A 26258-nucleotide genomic window follows, 5' to 3' on the forward strand; every position below is an offset into this window, starting at 1 on the left:
TTCTAGAATCATCTGGCCTCCATTCCAATCCCCATTCCTTTTTAGACTAGTTGGGCCACAGCAAGCAAGTAACGGTCCCATCCTGTGCTTCAGTTTTTCCATCCGTAGAATGGGGATAAGACTAGCACCTCCCTGGAACGGCCCAGGTGAGGAGCAAAGGGGCTAAGCCACATGGGACCAGGAAGGGGCTGTGGACTGACAGTTGCCGTTTTTTTTTGCAACCAGGCAGGTCTGGGTTTGAATCCTGCTATTAGAACTACTGTTTGATTTGGGACAAAGTCTTGACCTTTCTGAACGTCAGACTCTTTTTCTAGAAATGGGCTTCTAAGGGTGGCGTTTGCACCCAGGAAGTGGTGCGTGCAAGTGCTTGGCCCAGCCCTGGCAGAGCACTGGTGCCCCTGGGGGTGGTAGATGCCCCAGCCAGGCTCTCTGAGGTCGGATGTGACCCTCCCCGCTCCCCACTGCAGCTGTCTCACCCCAGACACACAGACCTGGCCCCCTGCCGTCTGAGGGCAAGGCGGAAGTGAGGCAGGAGCCGGCAGCTTCCTCTTTTTTTTTTTTTTTTTGCTCTGCTGTGAGCCCAGGACTCCTTGTCACTCAGAGCCTTGGAACAGGGGACCCTGCACCATGGCCTCCCGTGCAGCGCCCGTCCGGCAGACATGCTGCTGCTTCCATGTCCGAGTGGCCACCACCGCCCTGGCCATCTACCACATCGTGAGTACCGGGGTGGCTGGGGAGTTCGTTGTATGTATGTGCGTGTGTGAGTGCGGGCTGACCCACCGAGACCTCCCAACAGGTGGATTTCCACCCCTCACTTGTCCATGGGACTCTGGACAAGCCCTGCGCTGCCCTGGGCCTCAGGCCTCCTGTCGAATGGGAGCAGAATAGTGTCCCTAAGGTTGTAGGAATGCAAAGAGAAGGGCGGGCTGGAATTGCTCCCGGACGCCAGGTCCCACGAAGGCCGGGGTGCAGTGCTTTCTGGGACCTGCGGTCACTCACACCTTTGGGCTTCCAGTGGGATCCAGGGGACCCTCTTCCTCTCAGCTCACAGCTCAGTCAAGCCGCTGCCTTCCCCTTCAAGGACAGCTCAAGTGCTATGCTTTGGGGAACTGCCCAGTGCAGCCAGCATGACGCAGTGGCTCCTGTCACGCCATAGCGTGACCCTGGGCAAGTCACAGCCCCCAGGGATGAGTCTCTCCCTTTGGAGTGGCCCAAGGTCGGGGGTCTCTGTTCTAGTCTGCTCGGATTGCCATCCCCGCCCCCACCCCCTGGCCACACTCAGCTCCCAGAGACCCAGGCACCTTCCTGCTTCGCTGACTCAGAGCCTGTGGCTAACTAACAGCTCTCCTGGCCCTGGAAGGGCTTCCTCAAAATCAACCTAAATCCGTAGGCTGCTGAGCCTGGTGACATCTGCTTCCGGCCACAGGCAGGGTGGCTGGGCAGTGGTAAGAACCTGCTCTGTCCCTAGGCTCTTGTGTATGCCTCCCTGCCCCCGGTTCCCAGCCTTTGCTGTGCAGCCTTGGGTGACTTGTTTAACCTCTCTGAGCCTGTTCCCTTAGATGAAAAATGAAGATAAAGGTGATAAGCGCCATGTGATAGGGTGCTGTGCGGGTGAAGCTGGTATCTATAAGGCATGAGCAATGCTGCGTAACACAGCCCACTGCCTTTTTATGAGTGTGCTCTGACCTGTCCATCTAGAGCAGCGGTTCTCAACCTTCCTAATGTTGTGACCCTTTAACACATATAGTCCTCATGTCATGGTGACCCTCAAACTATAAAATTATTTTGTTGCTACATCATAACTGTAGTTTTGCTACTAGCATGCATTGTAATGTTAATATTTTTTTTTGGAGATAGGTGTTTGCCAAAGGGGTCATGACCCAGGGGTTGAGAACAACTGGTCTGGAGACTGGCATCAGGGGGCACTCAGAGGGTGTCCCACACAGCCAGCACAGGAGCTGGCGGCACTCTGTCTCGGCATGAAGTCTTTCAGTTTCTGAGAGGGCACAGCGTTCTGAGAAGGATGTGGGAAGGGTCTTATGCCAGCTCTGCTCTGGCCAGCTGTTCGACCTTCTGGGAAAACCCAATTTGGGGCCTGCTTCCCTTTCTAAAGTGGGGACGGGGGGCTGTGGGCTGGGGGTTTCTAACTCAGATGTTGGCAGCGCGCTGAGGGGTCACTAAGCGGCTTCAGGGGAGTGGAGGAGTTCCAGGTAGCTGGGACCCCTGCTCCATCTGCTCCGGTGCCTGTGCTCCTGCCTTTCAGAGAAGCATGTTCTGTCTGATCGTCTGGATATCTCAGACTATATTAAATGTATTTTAAAAAGAAACAAAAAACAGCCGGGCGGTGGTGGCGTACGCCTTTAATCCCAGCACTCGGGAGGCAGAGCCAGGCGGATCTCTGCGAGTTCGAGTCCAGCCTGGGCTACCAAGTGAGTCCCAGGAACAGAAACAAAAAACCAAAAATACCCCAGTAGGCTGTACTGTGTGACCATTGAGGTTTATCTTTATCTTCTTGTTCATGCCCATCCAAGCTCCTCGGCTACGGATGGGTGAATGATGACGTCCTGTTTCCATAGAGACCCGGAGACTGTGGCCCAGTGATCCGGGAAGGCTTCCTGGAAGGAGGTGGGAGGGCAGAGTTTGGCTGTAGTATGGGTGGGGAAGTGTGGATGAGAAGCTGGGGTGCAAAGCTGAGGTGTGTCTGCTGCAGGGACCCCACTGAGACTGCCAGGGAGGTTGGGGCAGAGGAAGCGACCGGGCTTTATGTGAGGTTGGGCCTTTGAGCTTTTCCTCCTGTTCTCCGTTGGGGCTCGGCAGGTCTTTGCATTGTATGCCGGTAGTCACCCCCAAACCGCCATCCAAGTCCCTAAATGTGGGCCATGATTGTGCAGGCTGCAGAACCTCTTCTTGGTATGTGAATCGTGCAGAGCTGTGGAATGTTCTAGAGCCACAAGGGGCAGAAGAGCAGAGGAGGAGCCTGGAAGACAGATACCCATCCCAGGGACTGGGTTAGGGTACACAGCTTATCTTACTCCCCGCCCCCCCCCCCCCCCCCCGCCAGAGATCCCTGTTTCTTCCCAGAATAAAAGGGCTGGGGGACTTTCCTTTGGTGTAGCAGATAGGTGGCAGGTGTGCCTACAGGACCTCAAACATCTGGATAGAAAAGGAGAAGCCACTGCCAGATGTAGCAGTCACTCATACTGGCGTCATCTGGAGCCAGCCATGGGTGACATCTCTGTACGTTGCTAGCTATTTGCGGACTTGGCCCCTGTGGGGAGGGTTAAATTGGGCCACTGATGCTTGAGATAGGCCACGCTTCGTGGAACTGTAGGGGTGCAATTACGGGAAGATCCTACCTGGCCAACATGGTTTGGGGCCCAGATGCTCCAGGCTCCCAGGCTTGCACACAAGGAAGTGAGAGTGCCCCTCCCCCTCCTGCTGGCCTCTTGAGTCCTGCCTGGGGGGGAAGCTAAGTTGGTGGCAGGAAGCAAGGAGAGAGGGAGGAGGGGCTCTCAGCAGACCTTTTGGTGGAGAAATCCCTGGGCTCTCCTCTGCTGTATTCCTGGGGTCTATTCCTGATACTGGTGTCGGGGAGCTGGGGGTGGGGGGTGGGGAGGTTGGTGGCCGAGAAAGGGACGAGCTAAAACATGGAGCAAGTGGGCTGATGCAATGACTGGGCGGCCATTGGCGTGTGGACTGCATTTGCTTTGTTTTATTTTACTTCTTTGAGACAAGGTCTTGCTATGAAGCCAAGCTGGTCCAGAACTCCCTCTCCTGCTTCAGGCTCCCCAGAGCTGTGTTGACAGACGGGTTCCTCCACACCCTGTTCACGAGTTATTTCTCCCCCTTTCTCTCCTGTTTCTTTTCTTGTGACACCAGGAAGGGATGGGAACCAGCGCCTCACCCACCGGCAGGCAGGGATCCATCCCCGGCCCCTCTTTTTATTTTGACTCGGTGTCTTGCACGTTGCTCAGGCTGTCCGGGAACTTGCGATCTTCCTCTCTCAGCCCTCAGAACATCTGGACTGCAGGCAGGCTTGTGCCCCTGGGCCCAGCACATAGAGTCCTTTTTAAAGCAAGCATTTTGTTTGTAAGACAGCTTCTGACTTGGAGGAAACGGCAGATTCAGCGCTGAGAGCTCCCGAGCGTCCCTCTCCTGTCCCCAGGCCGCCTGTGTCTCGTGTTAGCGGGACCCTCCTGTGACAACTGCCCGTCAGTACCCACTCACTGTGCTTTCTCTTTCTGGCCTCATCCTTTTTCTGTTTCACAGTCCCTCTGGGACATAGCCCTGTGGGTGCCGTCCTTCGTGGGTTCCTCTGGGCAGCAGCAGGCTCTCAGGGTTCCTCGGGTCTCCTGGATTTGATGACTGGGGTGGTTCTGAGGAGTTCTGTCGGGTATTTAGTGGCCGATGCCTCACCGGTGGCCTTTCACAACGAGCCCAGGCTCCTGTGTGCCGGGGAGGACCATCGGTATGCCTACGGCACTGGGCAGAGGGGTTGCACTGCCCACCTCTCTCATCACCACAGACGGTGGCATCAACCCCTTGGCGGGCATCTTCTCTCCAGAGTTTTCTTTTTAGACACACAAGGGACGGGCCTTCCTCGGGGGACAGCCGTCTATTCCCACGTGCCATGCCAAATAAGTGGCCTCCTGGTGTACTGGACAGGGACTCACAGATACATATGTGTCTGGTTAACAAGCCGGGCACAGCTTTAACATGTCGCCAGAGCACTGCTTTGTGCACAGAAAACCACGTGGTACGTCCGCCGCAGCGTGCATCACGTAGACAAGCAGGAAAGGGACACCGGGACTCCTTCCTCGGCCCTGGCTGAGGTAGCTGGCCCGTCTGGGAGGTCCCTCTCCTCCCTCAGTCTTCTGGGATTCACTTTGCTCTCTTGTGATCTTCCAGGTGGCTTCCTCTTCCAGGAAGCCCAGTGGCTTGCCTGCCTCAGAACTCTAGGCTTCCTCCTTGAACGTCATGTTGTGGGTGGTGAGTCGATAGGTATCACTCACTGCAGACCTGACCGAGCAGGCAGGGGCCCATCTTTGCCATCTGGGCCCCAGTTTTTCCAGCTGTTAACAGGCTGATGGCCTCTATGCCAAGGGCGATTCTTTCGAGGTCTTCAGCTTGGTGGTCCTGGGTGACACGGGATTGGCATGTGAGTGACTGTCCGTGGCTGGCAATGGAAACCAAGCACAGAGGTCGTTCTCTTTTTGAAAGCATAGGTGCTCAACAGGGATCTAAAAATCAGCCCCGTTGTCTCAGTGGGGCAAAGCCTCAACCAAGGTCTGAAGGCCTGGCATCCTCTTACCTGATGCCCTGTGCTAGACAGAGGCAAGATCCAGCCACCTCTGTGTGCCCTTCCTGAAGTGGAGAGGCCAGCAGGGTTAGGCCAGGGTCCTGGGTCCTCCTTGGCATCATTTTGGGCATCTTTCTTGAGGGTCCTCCTGTCATGAGAGGGGCATGGCTAGGGAGGCACCGGAGACCCTCTCTGCTGGGGGGAGGGTCAGCTGCGCTGAGTTAGGGTTGGTTGCTGGCAGGACATGGCTCCTCTGCCCTCACCTGGCATCAGTGACCCAAGAAGCCAGGCTTTTATTCTCAGCCTAGAGCAGTGGCGCAGAATAAGGGATAGTTCTGAGCTCGAGTCTCCCAGGACACCCACCTGCCTTAGAAGGGTCTCAAGAAAGCAGCCAGTGATACATGGCTCCGATCCTATCCTGGGGAACCTCAGGACAGAGCCTCGGGTTCCCCCAGTTGCCTGGGGGAGTCAGTGCCCTCAGTGTGAGCAGCAGCTGTCTCCACATCTACCCTCAGTTCTTGAGAAGAGGAAATTGAGGCACAGGGAAGCCAAAAAGGGCTGCGGAGGGGACAGGCCAACTGGCTCATTAGATAAAGAACAAAAGACCTGGGTTCCTGATCCAGATGGAGGGAGAGGACACAGTGTAGCCACAGGCTGTTGCACCCAGCAGCCATATTCTTTGTTTGTTTGTTTTGAGACAGGGTTACTCTGTGTAGTCCTGGCTGTCTTGGAATCCACTTTGTAGACCAGGCTGGCCTCGAACTCACAGAGATCCGCCTGCGTCTGCCTCCCAAGTGCTGGGATTAAAGGCGTGCGCCACCACCGCCCGGCTAGCCGTCCGTGTTCTTAGACATGGAGCCCACATGTCAAGACCCCATTTCATCATTTCCTGCACCGTGGGGAAAGTGGGGATCCTGACAGAGCCTGCCTCGGAGGGCCTAGGGGAGGATGTAAGAGAGGGCATGTCAGCATTCAGGGCGAGGACCTGGCCATGCAGTAGGTGCCTAATAATTGCAGCTGTCAGAACAGTCACTGCTCATATTGGGGGTCTTGGTCCTGAAAAATGGGCACACACGTTCGGGTTACTCATTAAGACACGTTCGTGTCTTAATGCGGTAACAGGTTGGTGACGTTTTTTATTTATAGAACAAGAACAAAGAAAGTCATAAATCAACAACAGACTTTCAAATGCATTTGGTGGAAACACTTCTTAACAGCCAAGCAGGGAAGTCTCTGCCATGGGCCTCAGATGCTTATCTGGGACATTTTTAGCCTTTGTGTTGGTAGAGGCCTGGGGCCTGTTAGCACATTTTGAAAGGATTTACCCAACAGTTGCAAAGACTTAGGTTAAACACTGAGATGGGAAATAAATGGCCTTTTAGGGCTAAAGAGGGCCTCTATAAGCTGACTCCAGATCTGTAACATTCCAACTCTCCACGATCGTCGAATCTAATCGACCAGCCTTGTGCCTTCATGTGTTGTTTAGTGTTTTGAGGAGGTGGTTTTTTTTTTTTTTTTTTTTTTTTTTCTGGTAAGTTCAGTTAACAAGATAAATAGGAAGTGGTGATATGAGGAATTGCTTGGGGTGGATATACAGGAAGTTGAAGATGAGCGATCAGGCCATGGGCTGAGCCTGGAGAGCAGCTTCACATGGCCGCCCAAGAAGGGAGATTAGTCAGGTGGACCCTCTCCCCATCCCCTTCCAGGACATCTCTGTCATCCTGTCCACTCCTTGACCTGGCCTTCCATTCCTGGCTCCTGTGTCTTTGGGCGGACCCCCTCCTGTCTTCTCTTCCGGTGGGCAGCCTTGCTGGGGAAGGGATCTCCAGATAGCTTGAACCAGCTGCCAATGCTAGGGGACAGCATGTTCTGAGCCACGGTGGTAAACCGTGTCAAACGTCACCAACACCTCTCAGCTCTGCTGCTCTCTGGCCTCCTCTGTGTGTGCTCTGACTTCTCCTGGAGGGCAGTCGTCAGCCATGCCCATCACTGTGTTCTCAGCCTGTCCCACACCTTCCCCAGCCACCTACCTGATGTCATTAACAGGGTGGGGGAACTCAGTGTGTGATTGGATGACTTCCAACCCTGTTAACTAAGAGAGATGCCTCAGTTTCCTGGGTGGGGGCTCCCTTACTATCTGCTATGACTGAGCCCCTTCCCAGGGACATTCTCTTCCTCTAAGAATTCTTCTCTGAGCCCCCCATCATCCTGCACATTATGTCTCTGTGCTCTGCCTCTTGGGCTGGTGCAAAGGTTGACTCGGCCTGAAACATCTTCGATAAGTGCTGAGGGCCGGCATACAGCAGGTGGCAACCGATCCCTAGTGGCTTCGATTATTATAAACCATTAACTCGGAACTTAGCCCTAGAAACCTACAGACATCTCAATCCCAAATTGTGACCAACTCTCCCCTGAGATGTCCCTCTGGTCACTGCCCGGCCCTGTGACTGCCTTGACTGTGCCTCATTGCTTGGAGTTCTCCAAGGGCAGAATCTTCACGGCCTCAGACTCCTGCGCATCACCCTTAGCCTCATCCTCCTTTGCTGCGTAGGGTCTCATAGTGGGATCCTCCCGGGTGTATTTATCTGTCTGCTTCCCTGCAAGGGAAGACCGTGCTTGTCACTTCAGGCCTGAGGCTTCTAGCTGCAGCTACGGGTAGCTTGTGTCTCTTGCTCTGTGAGGATCAGCCCATCTTTTGGGGTCACCGACTTTTGTAGTAGATAGGTGTCTCCTCATTTTCTCCTCACAATGACTCTTTGAGGTGGGAGGATTCTGCTCTTTCCTCTATATTGGGGAAACTGAGGTACAGCGATGTTGAAATGGACTGGTGAGGGCCACACAGGACACTTGTGACTATACTAGAGTTCTCTTATGTTTTCCCCTTCTTTTCCTTCCCTTCCTTTCCTTCCCTTCCTTTCCTCCCCTTCCCTTCCCTTCCCTTCCCTTCCCTTCCCTTCCCTTCCCTTTCCTTTCCCTTCCTTTCTTCCTCCCTCCCTCCTCCCCTTCTTCCCTTCCCTTCCTTCTTTCTTAGAGACAAGGTCTCATGTAGACCAGGCTGTCCTTGAATTCTCTATGTTCCCAAGGATAACCTAGAACTCCTGATCCTCCTGCTTGCACCTCCCAGGTGCTGGGAGCGCTCCACCACATCCGGGGCCTCTGAGCCCCTAGAGAGAGTCCAGGCAGTGGGGAGGGAGAGTTAATCATACTGGGGCAGCGGTGGGGAGGACCATCAGGCCTTGGGGGAGGGGAGCCAGCTCTGGTGACTCTGGACGGCGGCGAGGGAGCCAGCTGGGCTCAGTGGAGTGTGCAAGCAGGGTGAGGGTGTTGCAATGGCATCTGGAGGCTGAGGATGTGCAGAGGAGATAGTGGTTTTTTTTGGGGGGGGGAGTGACCCTACCCGGCCACCTTGATAAGCTGTGACAGGAAGGAGGGGCAGGGAGCTTCTTCTGGCTGCTGACCCTTCTGTCTCATCTCCTCACAGATGACTTGACCTGGGTTCCTCAGGGTGGGATAAGTACCTATCATAAAGCCCTAGTGTTCTGCAGCTTCTCAAGGTCCCAGGCCAACCAGCAGGACACAGGGCAGAGCTGATCTGTCTGTGGGTCAATGACGGAAGGGTGTGGCTGGCGCCAGGGACCCACTGTTGGTGAAGGGTGAGGACAGGCCTGGGCATGACTCTCCAGTTCATCATGAAGGAAGGGTTGCTAGGAAACTTTCCCCACTTCCCTTTTCTCCTTTTGATGAGTCGTTGACAGGGTGGCTCTTGAGGTACATCGGGTGGGATTACCATCCACTAAGGCAGAACCAAGAGGCACCAGGCTTCACCAGGGGCTTAGGACACAGCTTTGTCTGTAAATTACGATCCTGGGAGAGGCCCAGAAAACTGCAGGTTTACAGCTGGAAAGGGAGAGTGGCCTTAAGCAGCTGTTTTTAATTGTTTTGGAAGTATTTTTAATTAATCCTCCCCCTTCCCTGTGTACAGACATTTTGTTTACATGTCTTCAGAGGTCAGAAGAGGTCATCAGACCCCCAGAACTGGAGTTACACACGGTTGTGAGTGGCTATGTGGATGCCAGGAACTGTCTTCTGGGGAGATGAAGCCATCTTTCCAGTCCCACTATTTGGGACTCTGATATGAGGGACTTCTGTTCTTACTATGTCCTTAGACCTCCCCCTTCTGTCCTGTCTTGCTTGAACCCAGGGTGAGATGTCTGGTGTCAGCAGCCCCGCCCATTATGATCGTGCTCATCACCATTGCATCTGAACATTGCCCGGTCATTTCCCATCCAGATCATCAATGTCAGCGGTGGTATTTTCATCACAGCCACCACGGCCGTCACTTACATGCCTCCCAGCATGCCCATTGGTGTTTCCTCCATCACCATCACCTATGCCAGGCTGACTCTGGGGAAAATAGTGCCGCCCCTCCTCATCAGCATGGCTGACACCTCCTCCTCACATCACCATGCCAGTCCCCCAGCCACTGGCCTGCCCCTCACACCCCTCCCATGTGGGTGTTCAGCCCTGCTCAAGCTGTATACCAGCTCTGTGCCCACGTGCCCTGTGACCCTGCAGCAACCTTGGAGGGTGTTTGTCCTCCTTTCAAAGCCCAGCGAGGTCAGTGGTTAACTCTGGGTGCAGAGCTCATAGCCGCAAAAGGTCACGGGTGTGGTGAGAGGAGGCTGGGGTGGGGACAGCAGGCTCAGTGACTTCCATCTCTTTCGGAAATTATTGGGGTTCAGCCTCTTTGATTTCCTTCCCAGGGGCCCAGAAGAGACGCTCCTAATGGCGGGAAGGGGGTAATCTGTGGAAGAATAACCTAAGTACACTGGGTTCTTTTGTCCATTTACCTTATTCCTCTGAGATTCAATTCTGTCTCCACAGCTTCCACTCTGTACTCAGACTTAGCTCCTCTCTGTCCCTTCTCCTGTCCTCTCCTAGTTCCAACTAAGCTCCTTTTGCCTCGTCCTCATCTTCGTCTTCATTTCTCTCCGTCTTGGTCCTTCCTGTTCCTCTCCTGGAACTGGTCTCTGTCTTCTCTTCACCCTGACTCCTACAATACTATGCAAAAACTTCCAAGGACCCTACAAGAGCTGTGAAAGCCAGCTTCATTTGCAACCCCAAAGGGGAGTGACTAGAGGAGGCGGGGTCAGATAAGGCCCGGAATAAGTCAGAAAGGGAATTTATGTGCTGACAATATATTCTTATAAGTGGTTAGGTGAGTCTATCATAAATGTGCACAAACTACAATCTTACAGGTGGCTAAATAAGTCTATCTATAGGTCATTAAAATACAATGGTATGTCTCCATTTTCCTGGGCAGGGCAGGGTAACTTGACTAGGAGTTAGGAAACTTGTCTCAAAGCTACTTTGCACCTGGTGTGCAAAAAACCCATTTGTTCTGAGTCAGTTTCTCTGGAATGCCATTTGGAGAGAGTGAGAAAGGAGGACCTGAGCTTCATTTGCACATGAAATAAAGCTGTGCATCTACACATTGCCTGTCTCCTAAGCCTAGGGGACAGGTTGTCTCTGTAAGGGTGTTACCTTAGTTCAGCTCAGTAGTAGGTCTGAGAAGCTTATATTGTCTGCTGTTATGACCTAGGAGTTATGGGCGCACAAGAAATTAATAGTAGGAAACAGCTAATATGTTACAAGCCGGATAACATCAAATATTCCTTGATATTTGACTTCTCCTCCAGGATTCCTTGATCCTTCTAGGTATAGCTTTATCACATACAGCTGAGTTCTTACTACATTCCTGAGCTCATGACACATCTCCACTGTGGAGAGAGGACAGCATAGTTTCCCGGGACACTGCCAGCCAGCCTCCTGCAGCCAGGTGGAGTTCAGGGTCAGCGAGAGGGGAGGCTAGGCCTGGAAATCCCCCTTTCTGTCCTCTGTCCTCTCATGGCTGCCCTGAAAATGCTGATTGCTTCCCCAGAGCTTGATGCTCACTGAGGCGTGTGGTGGCTGAACAGTGTGGTGCAGCTGGAGACTTTGTGAGTGGAAGGCCACTGACAGGGGACCTTGCTCTGTGTGTTAGTTATTTGGCGGCGCTCTTACCCTGCGAGGGAATGTCACGAGACACGACAGAATCCACTAACAAAAGTTTTATTAAGATAAGAGAGACAGACAGGTGGGCTCAGGCCTGTGGAAAAGACACGTGCATAAAGAAGGAAGCCAGGAATATGCCGCCGGCTTATAAAGGCTGAGTTGCACATGTGTACACAGGTTCATGTGGCTACTCCACGCATGCGTGTAGATCACATGGTTGCGTTGAATGCTTTTACGCAGCCATGCAAAGCCACGGGGTCCTGGTCACGCCAGACGTTTTGACCTAGAAATGGCTATTTTGACCCGGAACTGGCTAGGCAGAAGTGTCTAGGTCCGCCGGACATGCCCAACCGTGGGGGTGCGTTGTGAATCTATCACAGGGGCCCTCCCATATTCCTCAGGTGGCCACGGAAGAGAGCCTTCCCACGGTGAAAACTAGGCATGGGTGGGGCCAGGGAGAGGCCAGCGTCACAGGTGACACAGATGGTAAGGGAGTCTGTGGGACACCAGATTCCGTAGCCAGGGGCCCTGGAGGGTTCCTGGGGAGGAGGGAGGAGGCAGTGAACAGGTCCACCAGCCCTGAGAAGAGTCCTGGGGTTGGGAGCAGAGGCACAAGACTCCATCCAATGGGGGCTGCAGAACAGGACACCCCTCTCCTCCCAGACCTCATTGCCTGGGCTGTAAAACAGGCTCATTATGTTTCCCCGGCGATGGGCAACTGTAGGCCAAACTTGTGTTCAGGTCTGAGCACACAGTGGGGCCAGTAATGTAAGGCGTCACCATTCCCTCTCTTGGGGAGCACAGGATGGTGGCTCTGAGGGTGCCTCCTTCCTGCTGAACCGACTCCTCGCTTGCCTCGCTGTGTGACCTTGGACTGGTATCTGCCCTCTCTGAGTCCCAGACTCTCAAATGGCAAGTGAGGACAACCCACCCCTCCCCCTCAGCAACATATCGAATGGAGCTCCAAGGTGACAGAGAGCTCAGCAGAAAGTTTTTATTTTTATTTATTTATTTATTTATTTATTTATTTATTTATTTATTTGGCAGTGGGGAAACACTCTGGGCCTAATAAACACCCCTGCTGCTGATGTCAGGGAGGGCCCCTGGCCAACCTCTTTGAGGATTCCATAAGGCAGGGAGCAGGGCAAGCCTCAGCAGGGTCAGGAGGCCAAAGACACAGGGAGCCAAGGGGTGAAGACCAGCTGGCTGGTATACGTTTCTGGAGAACAGGTTGCGGGGAGGCCTTGGGCACGCCCCACAGCCTCTGAGACTCATCTGTGGAAGGGGCAGCGTATGAAAACTGACCCTGTCATGGCCCTTTCTGGCCACTTCCCGGGTCCCTGGCTACTCCCAAGGGTTGTTGCTGGGACATGAGTGACAGTGTCCCTCAGAGTACAGGCCCAGACGGAGGAGTCTGTGGGGGTAAGGATTATGAGAATCCATGTTCTCTGAAGTGGGGTAACATTTAAGGTGGTCCACAGGGCTCCTAGATGCAGCGTTAGGGTACTTCTTTATTCATTGTGAGTCAGGGGCTCACTGGAATGACTATATAACTTAGTGTGGATGACCCTGACCCTCCTGCCTCCACCTCTCAGGAGGTGGGATCACAAAGCGCTGTACCACGCAGGATTTGTGGGGTGTCGGAGATCAATCCAGAGTGTCCTGCATGCTGGACAAGCACTATCCGCTGTGCCCCAGCCCCAGCGAGAGGGTTTCTGAGGTTTGTACTGCCTCCTGTATTAATCTCTGGAAGGTCTTGGCGTACATTTACAACTTACAAGTACCCTGCACAGAGCGTAGGAACGCAGACATATTCCAAAGGTTTCCCGGATGTTGGTATGTGGCCATGGTGACTACTCCCTCTGGGGTCTGGGCCAGCAGACCTGGCTCAGGGTGTTTGGAGGTGGCCGGATGTTGGGATAGCATTGAAGACTTGGATGTTTATCTCCACCCTGCTCTTGCCTTGCTGTGTGACCTCAGGCAAGCCTCCGAGTCTCTCTGGACTTAGGAAATGAACGGAGAGACCTTATAATACGAGTGGACCCAGGGCTCGTCTGGAAACGGGAAGTTGGGATCGTCTCATTTTGAGTTACCTGGCAAAGTCCGTGGGCTCAGGTCTGGGGGGAAGCTGCAGCCCTTTCTCAGCACCCCCCACCCCTGTTGACCCTGCAGCCTCTCAGGGCAGCTGACAGCCTTTTGGATGAACAGAGCCTTTGGATCCCTCCACGTCAGGCAGAGGAGCAGGAAGAAGGAGGCTGTCAGTGAAGTTGCCCAGTCCAAGGCAGGCTCTGGCCTCTGCCCCTGCCAGGTCCTCCCTAGGGCTTTTCTAATGCCATACAGTCTGTGCCTCCTGCATCCTGTGACTGCTTTTTTACAGATGGGCAAGTTCAGAGAGGTAAAGTGACTTTCTCAAGGACACACAGCAATCTGGGCCCAAATCCTGGAGTCATCTCTCCATCCATTTTCTGTGCTGTCCTTTCTGAGTTCCAGAACTGGAGGTTCAGAATGACAGACTGAGACTCGTATCTGTGCTAAAGTCCAACCCTATTGGGGACTATGAGGGTCCAGCCCCTCGATAGTCCCCTCCCAGGGTCCAGGAAGAATCTACAACCAGCTGATAATTAATCTTTGATGAAAAGAAATGAGTCTATGTACACAAAACTCCTTAGTCCATACACTTTATTATTCTGTTTTGGTTCTCTCTCTACAAGCTTATACTCTGCTCTCATTTTTAGCTCCTTTATTGCTCAATTTCTCTCTACATTTATCTGTTGTCCCCTCCAGGTTCTATCTTAATTCCTTCATTTAGTTCTGCCCCTTCTAGGTTCTCATCCATCTAGTTCTTTCACATATCAGCGCCTCTCCCATCTCCTTCTCTCTCCTCATCTTGTTCTTCCCCATCTGGCTCTTCCTTATCTTCCATCTCGTTCCTCTAGTCCTCTTGTCTAGCCCTTCAATCTAGTTCTTCCCCATCTCAGTTTGTTCCTCTCAAGTTCTTGCCCATCTAGTTCTTCCATTCTCTTTTCTTTTCTCTGTCCCTCATGCACTGGGAGTCCGGGTATATATACACTTACAGGGAGTAATCCCTCCACAGTGCAAAGCCAGGTTTCCAGGGTCAAATGGAGGGGGGATAAGAATCACATAGAGGGGCACTAACAGTTAATTATCGTTTGCAACCCAAAAGGGAAGTGACTAGTGGGGAAATGAATTAACTAAAGGCTAAATTCGGGTAATATCTAAGAAGAGGGATCTTATGTGCTCCACTATAACCTTAAATGTGATTGGTAGAAAATGTTAAAAATCTGTAAGTTGCTAGGTCAATGGGAGAAAATAAAACTGCCTTCTTTTTTCCTGTAGCTCCTATCTGTCCAAGCTATCTGCCGCTTTTCTGCAGGGTGGGGGAAGGTGTGCTCGGTCGCTAGGCAACCTGTGTACAGCTAGATGCCTCTGGTGATAGTGAAAGGGAGATCTGGAACTAGAGGTAAGATTTGGAGGAAGTTAAGCTGAATTGGCACATCTGCCAGGTCTTCTCAAACAGGTAGTCTGGACACTTAAGTTTGTTCTTAGAGAGTACAGAGGTATCTCTGATAAGGTACTTTCCTCCGTCTGGGGATGGACCTGGCCGGATGCTGCCAATGATGATAATTACAGGGAGGCTTGAACTGGGGTTCTGGCTGTGAATAGCTGTCAGCGCAGGTTATCTAAATATTCCTTTAGTAGAGGGGAAATGATGCCCAATAAATGATGGAAAAGCTACAACAGCACACAAGAAACTCACAGCAGAAAACGGCTGAAAATCAAAAGCCAAATATCACCAAGGCTCCTTGGGCCTCAGCTTGACCTCTGGAAGGCCCTTGGCTTCTTCCAGGTATTAGCTTTGTCATAATCAGCTGAAATCCTACTTTGTGTATTTTTGTGGTTTGTAGAATAACCCCCGCCCCCAAACCAAACAACCCACCCCCTGGAGTTAGCAAGGGAAAACAGATGGAGGGTGTCTGTCTGCCTGTCTGCTCAGTGTGACCTGCCACTTAGGAAGCCAACGGGAACCTATCTGTATTGATAGAGATAGGGCACCACACAAGGGAAGGAGGAGTGCTGATCTCAGTGTGGGGGGATTGTTCCTGGAGAACAACTAACCGAGTGTGTTGTAGTAGGGGACGGGCACAGAACTCCTGGAGAGACACAGACATGCGGAAGGGTGTGAGGTCCCTACTGTTGCTTGGCGTAGGGCTCTCTTCTGCTAGATGGCTGCTGTGTAGACAAAATGTGACCGACCCCTGGCAATCCTTTCACAGTGCAGCTTTGGCAACTGGGACACCCACTACTTAGGCCTGTCAGAATCACCCCTTCTCTCGGTCCCACATGGTCAGGATCCCCAAGGGACAGGCTCCATCCATCCATCCATCCATCCATCCATCCATCCATCCATCCATCCTCTAAAGGCAACAGCCACATCAGCAAACAAACAGGAGTCCCGGGTCTCACCGCTGGAGCCGGCAGCCCGGGCCGGCTTGCTGTGCAGACTGAGCTTTCTCACCTGCAGTCAGTGGTCCTGTCTGGCTCCCCACAGCTCTAAGAGGCAGGTGGTATCAGCTCCTTTGTAGCTGGGAAAGCGGGGACCCTGGAGTTGTGGTGATTGGCAACCGCTCACCCAGGGCCTGGCGCTCCACAGTGCGTCTTAGGCCTCTGCTGTTGGCCCATGGACTTGAATGAAGCTCCATGATGCTTGGGTGTGATGGCCAAGGTCCCATGTCAGTCAGAGCCCGTTCTGGAAAGGGGGTGCAGGGAAGGGGTGCAGTTGAGGTACCTGATCTTCAGCCCATGAGAGGAAGCAGGGTGTCCCCTCTGAGTCTGCCCTGTACCTCCTCACAGCGGGTACCTAAGGTATGAACCCTACTTACAGATGAGGAAATGGAGAAGTTAGGTCACCTGTCCACGGTCACACAGCAAGGAAGAGGAAGGGCCGGGATGAGGCACTGGAACTCCATATATTTACCCAGGATGCTCACAGACTAGGCAAGCTGTCACCCCAGCCCCTCGACAGCACCTGCCTGGAGGGCGGCCCTGGCTGACTGGGGCTCTGCTCTCTCCCAGGTCATGAGTGTCTTGCTGTTCATTGAACATGTGGTGGAGGTGGCCCGCGGGAAGGTCTCCTGCAGGTTTTCCAAGATGCCATACCTCAGGATCGGTATGTCTGGGGACTGCGGTGGCTGGGAGGGGACCTGTGGACAGCGCTCATGGACTGGGCTCTGTAGTCCTGCCATCTTCGCTGGACTCCTGTTCACCCCTGGACTCTTGAGGAGCCTGGAGTATTTCATCTGCGAATGAGGCTCTCCCCTGTTTATGCTAAGGGCTCTCTCAGGCTCTGAGGCTCAGACCATATTGGCCACTGCACATGTGTCCTGCCCATCAGTCTCTCTCTCTGCCATTCATAGCCCTCATCTGGGTAGGGAGAACCAGCCTCCTACCCTGGTCTGGTCCTGGGCTTCACTGCTCACACTCATGGCCCCACACTAGCAGTTCCCGGGTTCTGGTCCCCAGAACCCATCCAGACTTTGCCTCAGCCTCTGCCCTCGCCTTGCAGCCGACCTGCTCTCCAGCTTCCTGCTCATTGGGGTGCTCTTCGCCATCAGCATCAGCCTGCTGTTCGGAGTGGTCAAGGTAAGGCCTGCTGTCCTGAGTACCCCAAGATCTTCCCATGTTCTTGTGGGGGAGATGCTGCTCCCTGTGGGACTCCATAATCTGTCAGCTCCAGTCCCTTTCAGGATGTGACCTGACTGGGCTATCGGGGGGGGGGGGGAAGGTGCTTCGGGGTGGTGGGGTACTCACAGGGGACCTGCATTCTGGAGAGTATGAGATGAGTAGGGTTGGGAGCTTTGAGATGAAAGAGGAAAGGGATAACAGTGTGGGTTATAAGGAGACTGAAACTGAGCTTGTCTTTAGGGACAAGAGTCCACCCTCCCCTGCCCCCGCCCTGCTCCCACGCAGAGGGACACTTGCTCATGAATTCCTGGGAATGTGTGGTTGCACTAGGGAAGGCAGACAGACCCAGAGAGAGAGTTGGGGTGACATGTAGGAACCTGACAGCGATTGAGTCAGGGTGTGGCTTCACTTTCTGCAAAAGAGGAGACATCTGGGGCTGGAGAGATGGCTCAGCAGTTAAGAGCACTGGCTGCTCTTCCAGAGGTCCTGGGTTCAATTCTCAGCACCCACATGGCCGCTCACAACTGTCTGTAACTCCAGTGCCAGGGGACCTGACACCTTCACACCAATGCACATAAAATAAATGTAAATAAATAATTTTTTTTAAAAAAAGAGGGGCCACCTGGAGAGAGTCCCACTTGTAGATGGTGGGGATGCTGGTTAGGCAGAGGTGGTGGCCTAATGCTGGGCTGGAGTGTCTCACTCCCTGGCCACTCCTGCTGTGTCTGAGAACCTCATCTCCCAGGAGTGTCCTCACGGTGTGGTGTGCCTACAGAGGATGGTGCAGAAACTCACACTGTCCAGCTAAAAACGCAGAGCAGGGGTCCCTGAAGACTCAAACAGGGTTCCTCTGTCACCTCTGTGTGGGTTAGACAACCACGAGACTCCCAGGATACCACCTTTTCTGTTACTTTGCCCCCCAATGGGGCATATATGCATGGGTGCTGGGTTCCCACCAGTGGAGAGAGATACTAACCTCTTGGAGACTCTTTCCATGGCCTGTCACATGTGGCTTTGACCACCCGGAGGAAGATGGCTACTACAAAGGACAGGCTCCTCCCCCTGCATGCCCCTCCCCCACAGGCTCCTCCCCGCAGGCTCCTCCCCCTGAAGGCTCCTCCCCTGCAGGCTCCTCCCCCTGGGCCTTTGCCTGCTGATGCCTCTGCATCTGGCCTCGTTCTGCGTTCGTTCATCTAATAAATTCTGCATCTAGTCGCTCTCTCCTTCCAGGATGTCCTGTCTGGTTCCCTTCTCTGTGGACCGGACCCCTTGTGGGTCCTTGAGGAAGAAATGATGAGTCAGGTTCCGCTCTCGGAGTCTGTCATCAGCTTCCATTGCTGGGGTGAAAACCCCCCGAGAGAAGCATGTAGAAGGAGGGTTCATTTTGGCTCGTGTTCCCAGCCCACGGTGTGCTGGCTCTCTTTCTCTGGGTGTGAGATGAGGCAGAACATCACAGTGAGGAGGAAGGGCCCGTATGGCTGGCAAAGCTGCTCACTTCGTGGTGGCCAGGAAGGAGGGAGGAGAGAAGAGGGGTCATGGGTGAGTCCAGAGCACACCCCAGTGACCTTCAACCTCTAATCAGGCCACACCCTCTAGTTCCCACCATTTCCCCGTGCCATCATCTCATGACCCCTTTGCTGGGCTCAGTTGGTAGAGGGCTTGCCCAGCATGCACAAGGTCCTGGGTTCAGTGCTCAGCACTGCATAGACAGGGCACGATGGTGCATACCTGCACTCTACGCACTCTGGAGGTGGAGGCAGGAGACTTAGGAGTTCAAGGTCATCTCTGAATACAAAGGGAGTTTGAGGCCAGCCTAGAATGTATGAGATCATGTCTTAAAAAAAAAAACCATAGACAGACAAACAAAAACCTGTAATAGAGCCCCTGTACATGGAGCTGGTTCCCTGGTGTTCTCTGAGAGTGTGACTCACAGGAAGGTGTGTGGACAAGGCCTCGTCACAGATCTGGTAGCATCAGTGATAGCCAGGGACCGAACAGGAGGCATGGGGACAGGGGCGGCACAGCGGAGTGTTGGCATGTCAGGGGCACCTGACGGGATGGACCTGCCTTCTAGAACCGGGAGAAGTACCTGATCCCCTTCCTGTCCCTTCAAATCATGGACTTCCTGCTGTGCCTGCTCACACTGCTGGGTTCCTACATCGAGTTGCCAGCCTACCTGAAGCTCGCCACCCGGCCCCGGCCCGTGAGTACCTGTGCGCATGACCTCCCCTGGGCAGGCTGGCCAAGGCAGGGCCTTTTTCCTGCCTGATATCCTTTAACAAGGCCCCTAATCCAGCACAGCACTCCCAGGCTCCTTCCTTTGCGGGCTGTACCTCATGCCTTAGGACCAAACGAGGGTGCCGTGGGGTTGGAACCTGGTGTGTAGTGCTACCACAGGGCAACAGCCCCAGCCTCAGACGAGAGTAATACGTCTCCAGGCCTTAGAGCCTGGTGACATGGCTGTTTACACTGGTCATGTGTGGGGTTACCCCGGAGAAAAGGGGGTGGCGCCCTTTCAGGATTCAGCCTCAGTCTAATTCCTCTTTTGGAATCAAACGAGATGGGTGGATGGTTAAGACCAAGGAATGAAGGAATGGAGGAAAACTGTGATGGCCCTAGCCGGCCACAACACACACAGCTCTGTCGTTCTTGCCTTTCACAACCCCCCAGCTCCGGTCCCTGAAGGGCTGGGCTGCTGGGAGGTGGGAGGGTGGAGGAGTCAGAAAACCCCGTTGTGATCCCAGCTCTGCCCACACCCTGATGTGAGCATCGCACATCTCTTTCTTCAAGCACAGTTGATGAGGGGATGGCTGGTGGGTAGTCTCCCAAGGGAGGGCCACTCTGTGCCCTGCTCCTGGGGCCTCATGCTTCCTCTTGGTCCTCCTAAGGGTCCCTCGAAGGTCCCCTTGATGACCCTGCAGCTGCTCGACTTCTGCCTGAGCATTCTGACCCTGTGCAGCACCTACATGGAAGTACCCACCTACCTTAACTTCAAGTCCATGAACCACATGGTGAGTCTCGGTGGAAGACCAGGCCACGTCCTGGCTGTGCAGCCTGGGGCAAGGTGCCCTCCTCCCTCCCCCTCCCTGACTCCCGGGAGGGGTCATGGTCAGAGAGTGAGTTTCCTGGGGGGACGACTCAGGTGTGAATGACATATTGGGGAAGCAACTGTCAGACAGAAACTTCCAGAGTGAAAAGAGGCCTGGCCACAGTGAGTCATATAGCCTCCTGCCTTGGCAGCTGCATTATAGGAATGACAACAAGTGCCCACTGCTGTCTAACTCACTGTCCCTAAGCACGGTGGCCTAAAATAACACATGTCATGTCACGGGTCTGAGGACCAGGAACTTTGCAGTGGCTGGCTAGGTGGTTCAGTTGGTGGCAGCTAGCATGGTCCTGGGCTGGAGTCAAGGGATCTGCTCCCCAGGGGTTCTTTCATCAGCACTGATGCCTTACAGGTTCCTCACAGTGCAGACCTTAAGTAGGGCAGCCTGAGTGTCCTCAGGGCATGGCTTCTGGCTTTCCTCAGTGGAGGGACTGAGAAGGAGAAAGCAAGGCATCAATAGGGATCTCTTCGTTCTGGCATCAGGCTGGCTACCCCTGAAAGCTCACGTCTGCTCCCAACTGAGTCTAGCCCCCCTCCAAGGAAGAGGCCAGTGTTCCTTAATTCAGAAGAAGGAATATCAAAGAACATGTGGGGGTGCCAGGTGTAGTGGTGTTTGCCTGTAATCCCAGCACTTGGGAGGCTGAGGCAGGAGGATTGCTGTGAGTCTGAGGCCAGCCTGGGCTACACAGCAAGACTGTTTCAACAAACAAGACAGGGAGACAGGATGTGTGGGCATATCTGCTCTTTCCCCTGAGGTGGTGCCTCTCATACCTGGTGTCAAGCAAGTTGGTCCCAGCTGGAGCTACCCTGGTGGTGGTGGGTGTGACACCTGCCAGGTGTCAGAGGACTAGGTGGCTCCTAGCAGCTAAAGCCATCTGATGAGGCTATGGGGTGGTTCCCAGCCTGGGAAGCGCCAGCTACACTCATTTCCCCTGGGGCTCGCTCCTGAGTTGGGAGCTGCCAAGGTGGAGTGTGTGTGTGTGTGTGTGTGTGTGTGTGTGTGTGTGTGTGTACACACCTGTGATCCTGACTAGTTGGGGGGACTACAGTCCTGAGGGCTGAGGTCTTGATGAGGCTCTATATCGTTGCAGAATTATCTCCCGAGCCAGGAGGGCATGCCACACAGCCAGTTTGTCAACATGATGATCATCTTCTCAGTGGCCTTTGTCACTGTGCTCATCCTGAAGGTGAGTGCCCCCCCTCCCCCTGATTCTGTGGTTAAGGCTGTGCAGTGCCTCAGGTTTCCCCATAATGGACTGTGAGGAAGCAGGATGAGGTGCATATGGTCCCCTCTTCCTTCTCCCTAGCCCTCCTGCCTTAGCTCTTCTGTCTTGGCTTGGAATCCTTGGGGACATTCTGCTTAGAGGCCGTGGGTCTGTGAAGCCACGTGTACCTGGGCCTAACATGTAGCTCTTCATGACACTGGCCCAATGTGCTGTCCTAGGTTAGACCTCAGCCCTATGGGCTGAGGCTACACACATTGTCCTGTGCTCTTAAAAAAACAACAGCGTGCCGGGCGGTGGTGGCGCACGCCTTTAATCCCAGCACTCGGGAGGCAGAGCCAGGCGGATCTCTGTGAGTTTGAGGCCAGCCTGGACTACCAAGTGAGTCCCAGGAAAGGCGCAAAGCTACACAGAGAAACCCTGTCTCGAAAAACCAAAAAAAAAAAAAAAAAAAAAAAAACAAAAAAAAACAAAACAAACAAAAAAAAAAAACAGCGTATCAGAGACTTTTGTTTTGTTTTTGAGACAGGGTCCAGGCTGGCCTCAAACTTACTTACCATGTAGCCCAGGCTGACTTTGAACTCCTAATCCTCCTGCCTCCACCTTCCAAGTGCTGGGATCACTGGCAAGTGCCCTCATTCTTAGCTCAGAGTCAGTTTTGAAGAGGATTTCCCCATCACTGAGCTGTTTCAAGATGGATGGAGCACTTGGGATAGTGAGTTCTCCATCACTGAAATGGCTGAGTAGGGTGTGCCTGGCTGTGTCCAGGCAGGCTGCAGGGCAGTTCAGAAGCCTGGAAATCCTTGCTGCAGAGTGGTGGTGGACATCAGGATGGGCAGTCTCTGGGGCATGCCAAGCTGGCATGTGTGAAAGTCCAAAGCCAGAATAGGAGGGGAGTCTTAGCAGCTGTTTGGGTGCTGTCTTCTGGGGTGAGCGAGTGGTAGCTCCCTGGGGCCATTGAACATCTCAGAGCCTCCCAGGCAAGAGCAGGAGGGTGGGCAAAGCACAGTCTAAACAGGCTCTTTTCCAGGTCTACATGTTCAAGTGTGTGTTGAGATGCTACAGATTCATAAAGTACATGAATTCGGCCGCAGAGAACAGCAGCTCCAAGATGTTCCTCAAGGTGAGCCTGGTGGAGGGTCGGATATCAGGGTTACCACTCTCTTGCTGTGCCACTTGGGGCCAGTTCCTTTCCCTCTCCGGGCCTCAGTACTTGTAAGAAGATTGTTGGACCAGAACAGATGAAAACAGCATCAGTCTGATGGTCTAAGATCCCATCCATCCACCCACCTACCTACCAGTCCATCATCCAGCCATCTACCCACCTACCAGTCCATCATCCAGCCATCTACCCAACTATCCACCCACTCATCCATCTATTAATTTATCCATCCATAATCCACCCATCCAACCATTATACATCATATTTACCCATACATTCATACAACCATTGTCTATTCATCTATCCATCATCTATCCATTCGTCTACCCACCTACCAATCCATCATCCAGTCATCCAACCATTATACATCGTATGTTTATCCATCCATCCATCCATCCATCCATCCATCCAACCATTGTCTAGCCATCTATCCATCATCCATTCATCCATCTACCTGCCTAACCATTCATCATTCATCTACCCACTTACCCATCCATTCATCATCCATCCATCTACCTACCTACTCATCCATCATCCAGCCATCAATCTACTTATCTACTCACCCATCCATTCATCATCCAGACATCTACCCACCTATCCACCCACCCATCCATCTATTCATTCATCCATCTATCCATCTTCTCATCCATCTACCCACCTACTCATCCATCACCCATCATCCAACCATTATACATCCATACATTTACTCATTTTACAATTTATCCATCCATCCATCCATCCATCCATCCATCCATCCATCCATCCATCCACCTATCCATCCATCCATTCTTCTACCTACATACACACTTATCCATCTACCCACCTATCAAACTATCATCCATTCCATATATCTACTCATCCATTCAACCACCCATATAACCATCAATCATTCATCCACCCACCATGCACTCATCCATCTACCCATCCACCCATTCACTCACCACTCACCATCCACCCAACCAACCAGTCTCCATTTTTTATCCATCATCTATCCACGTACTATCCTTCCATCCTTCCTCCTTCCTTTACTGCCTCTTGTTCCTTTGGTCTTGTACCCAATCCTAGAGGGTAGAGGACATTGAGATGCCACCTCTGTCTTAGGGCTGTGCACAGCCTAGAGTGATCCCAGTTGCCGAGTTGTGTTTACACCTTGGTATGAAACACAAGGACCTTGAACATTGAGCTGGCACACCAGTGCATTAGAGAATGCTTCCTGGAGGAGGTGACCTCTGATAGGGGGAGAGGAAAGAGAATGCCTGGAGGCAGCTGACTGTGAAGTGAGGGAAAATTGCAGGTGCGCTGTGTTGGGAGCTCATTTTCTGTGAACAGTGGAAACTGCTTTAGTTAATACATTTTTGGTTGCAGAGACGTAACTCCTGTTGATTTAAGTCCCCAAAGGGATTTAGTAGCCTGTAGCACTTAAAAGTCCAGTAGAGGTGTAGCTGAGTCCTGATCTTGGGGTTTGATCCCTATCTTTTGACTCTCTTCTCCTCCATCTTGGCTCTGATTTCAGGCAGACCTTCCCAATAGTAGGAAAATAGCTGCCAGACCCCATACACTGACATCCTACCTCTTTAGTCACCCCAGCAGCAAGAGCAGTATATCTGACTGGACCAGCTTGGGTCACTTGACTTTCCCGAGTCAGAGGACTAGAGCCAGGGGCATAGTATCCAACTTGGAGTGACTCACCCCAGGTGACATGTCTACCTCCTGGATGGGAGCTCTTTTGAGAGCATTTGGATGGAGAATGTTCATCAAACCCCTGGGGTATGGAGGCCAAACGGGCCGAGGCAGGTGCATCCCCTGTGGGAATAGGAAGCATACCCAGGTCTCACAGGCATGCAAGCCTCTGTCATCATCATTTTGATGGATGTGTGTGTCAGCGGGGGAGGGTCCCTGCACCCCTGGTTAGACTTGATGGTGCTCAGCTATCTCCTCTGTCTCTCCCAGGTGGCTCTGCCGTCCTATGAGGAAGCCTTGTCTCTACCCACTAAGAGTCCAGAGGGGGACCCGGCACCACCGCCATACTCAGAAGTGTGACCCCACCAGGCCTCAGCCCTTGGCCTGGGAGAGGTGGAGCTTCCTTCTCCTGCTTCTTCACTTTGGTGGCTGCTGTGACCTACTACAGGACAATCTGCTTGTGCACCCCTCTTACTGACCTCTCCTCCTGGGGACCCCTCACTCATGACAGAGTCACCCCTGGGCTAAATGATCCTTTGAGTCTCAGTACACTCAGCCTAGCAGCTCATCTCGTCCCCATCAACAATGACTCTTGTTCAGAGCATAGTCATGGCAAATTTGGTAGGGTGAGTTTGGTTAACAGCTACCAGCTTGATCTTTTTAAGCCAGGCAGTCAACACTGCAGCGGCAGCAGGAAAAGAATTTGAGCAGGCAACAGTTCCAGGTATCCATTTACATGCAGCTCTCAGGTTACAGGGAACTTCATGATCGTGGTGCCCATTTGCCAACCCCATACCCCCAAAGTATGCATATAAAACAATTCCTTCAAACAGGTTGTTTGAACAGATAGCAATTCAGCCAACTGTTGTCACTGGGATTTATGATAAAATCCAATAAAAAACTGGATTCAAACAGAAGGAAAAGAAAAAGAAATGGAGTTCCTCCCACATTCCCTTCAGTGCACCCCGTGGGCGGGCACCCAGCCTCTGCTTGAGTTCCCCTAGCAGCTGGAGCCTGGGGAATCCAACAAACAATCCAGCAGCTGCCCTGTCCGTTCTGCTGGGCGTGGGAAATAACGGTTGCTTCTGTTCTAAACAGTCCCTTCCCATGAGCCACCGCTCTGATGGCAAGCTGTCCTCACCGTCAGTCAACTGCTGGCTCTGTCCCCCATGGCCACACAGTGGTGAGGTCCCTGCAAGGGTCACCTTAGCCACAGGCAGGGTTAGAATCCGGTTTTCATACCATCCCAGCAGCTAGATTGATCCAGCCTGTTTTGACCGAGGCTCTGCTCAGGCGATGGCAGGCTTGGAGTCAGCTGCTCTGTGGGTAGCAGTCTATCAAGCCTGCCCAGTTGGGGCAGGCTAGCCCACGGCGGGTGAAAAGCCAGCTCAGAGGCTTGTGTTCCATGATGGTAGCCGGGAGGGTAGGTCCATGCCCCTCTGCTGGCTTTCCTGTTGTCGCTAGGGGTTGTGCTGAAGATTAATCCTATTGTTAGGGATCTACACCCTGTCTGTGGTGCTGCGGGCTCAGAGAGGGCTGAGAGGTTCCCACTGCACCTGTGTTACTGCTTGTGTGTGACTTGGAATAGGGGCCAATAAAGCAGCTGCAAGCTTTGCCCTGGCTCCTGTGGTTCTTGACAGATGGTGTAGGAACAGAGGACCTCTGGCCTCCAGCCTCCATTATTACCCCAGCACATGCGTACCCAGCACTTCTGCCCATCCCCTGGGCCCTGCCCAGCTTGTCAGTATCGCTCCCTGCCCGAAGCTGTTTCTGACCGCAGGTCACTGTGTGAACATCCTCACATCTCCCTGGTCCAGGGGAAACTCTGTTCACAAGGAGAGAGATGGCCTCCAGCCAGGGCCCGCTCTGGAGGCTGGGAACTCACAGGCTAGGACTGGGAGATGGATCCATAAACTGTGCTCATCGCCCAGTGCCATGGGGGAAAGTCCATGACCTCAGAGTCCTGAGGATGAAGCTTCTTAGGGGACGTTTCACCAAAGGGAGTGAAGAACAGGTTGTGCTAAGTAAAGG

General features: G+C 53.2%; 1 protein-coding gene across 1 annotated transcript; it reads left to right on the top strand.

Annotated features, from left to right (window-relative positions):
• Positions 1–555: 555 nt before the first annotated feature.
• Positions 556–25841, top strand: Laptm5 (lysosomal protein transmembrane 5). Its single transcript, XM_076565250.1, has 8 exons — positions 556–714; positions 16448–16541; positions 16938–17014; positions 19131–19259; positions 19945–20067; positions 21254–21349; positions 22416–22508; positions 24498–25841. Exons 1-8 carry the CDS (start codon positions 628–630, stop codon positions 24585–24587), a joined length of 789 nt encoding a protein of 262 aa, XP_076421365.1. The 5' UTR covers positions 556–627; the 3' UTR covers positions 24588–25841.
• The last annotated feature ends 417 nt before the right edge of the window (positions 25842–26258 follow it).

The sequence above is a fragment of the Peromyscus maniculatus genome, chromosome 2, assembly GCF_049852395.1.
Source record: "Peromyscus maniculatus bairdii isolate BWxNUB_F1_BW_parent chromosome 2, HU_Pman_BW_mat_3.1, whole genome shotgun sequence".
Taxonomy (NCBI): domain Eukaryota; kingdom Metazoa; phylum Chordata; class Mammalia; order Rodentia; family Cricetidae; genus Peromyscus; species Peromyscus maniculatus.

Bases quoted from the DNA above. Each gene is read 5' to 3' on its own strand.
- Laptm5 (XM_076565250.1), top strand. From the start codon at position 628: ATGGCCTCCCGTGCAGCGCCCGTCCGGCAGACATGCTGCTGCTTCCAT. The intron at 19,260-19,944 runs GTGAGTACCTGT...GGTCCTCCTAAG, and splicing joins TCGCCACCCGGCCCCGGCCC to GGTCCCTCGAAGGTCCCCTT. The intron at 21,350-22,415 runs GTGAGTGCCCCC...GCTCTTTTCCAG, and splicing joins TCACTGTGCTCATCCTGAAG to GTCTACATGTTCAAGTGTGT.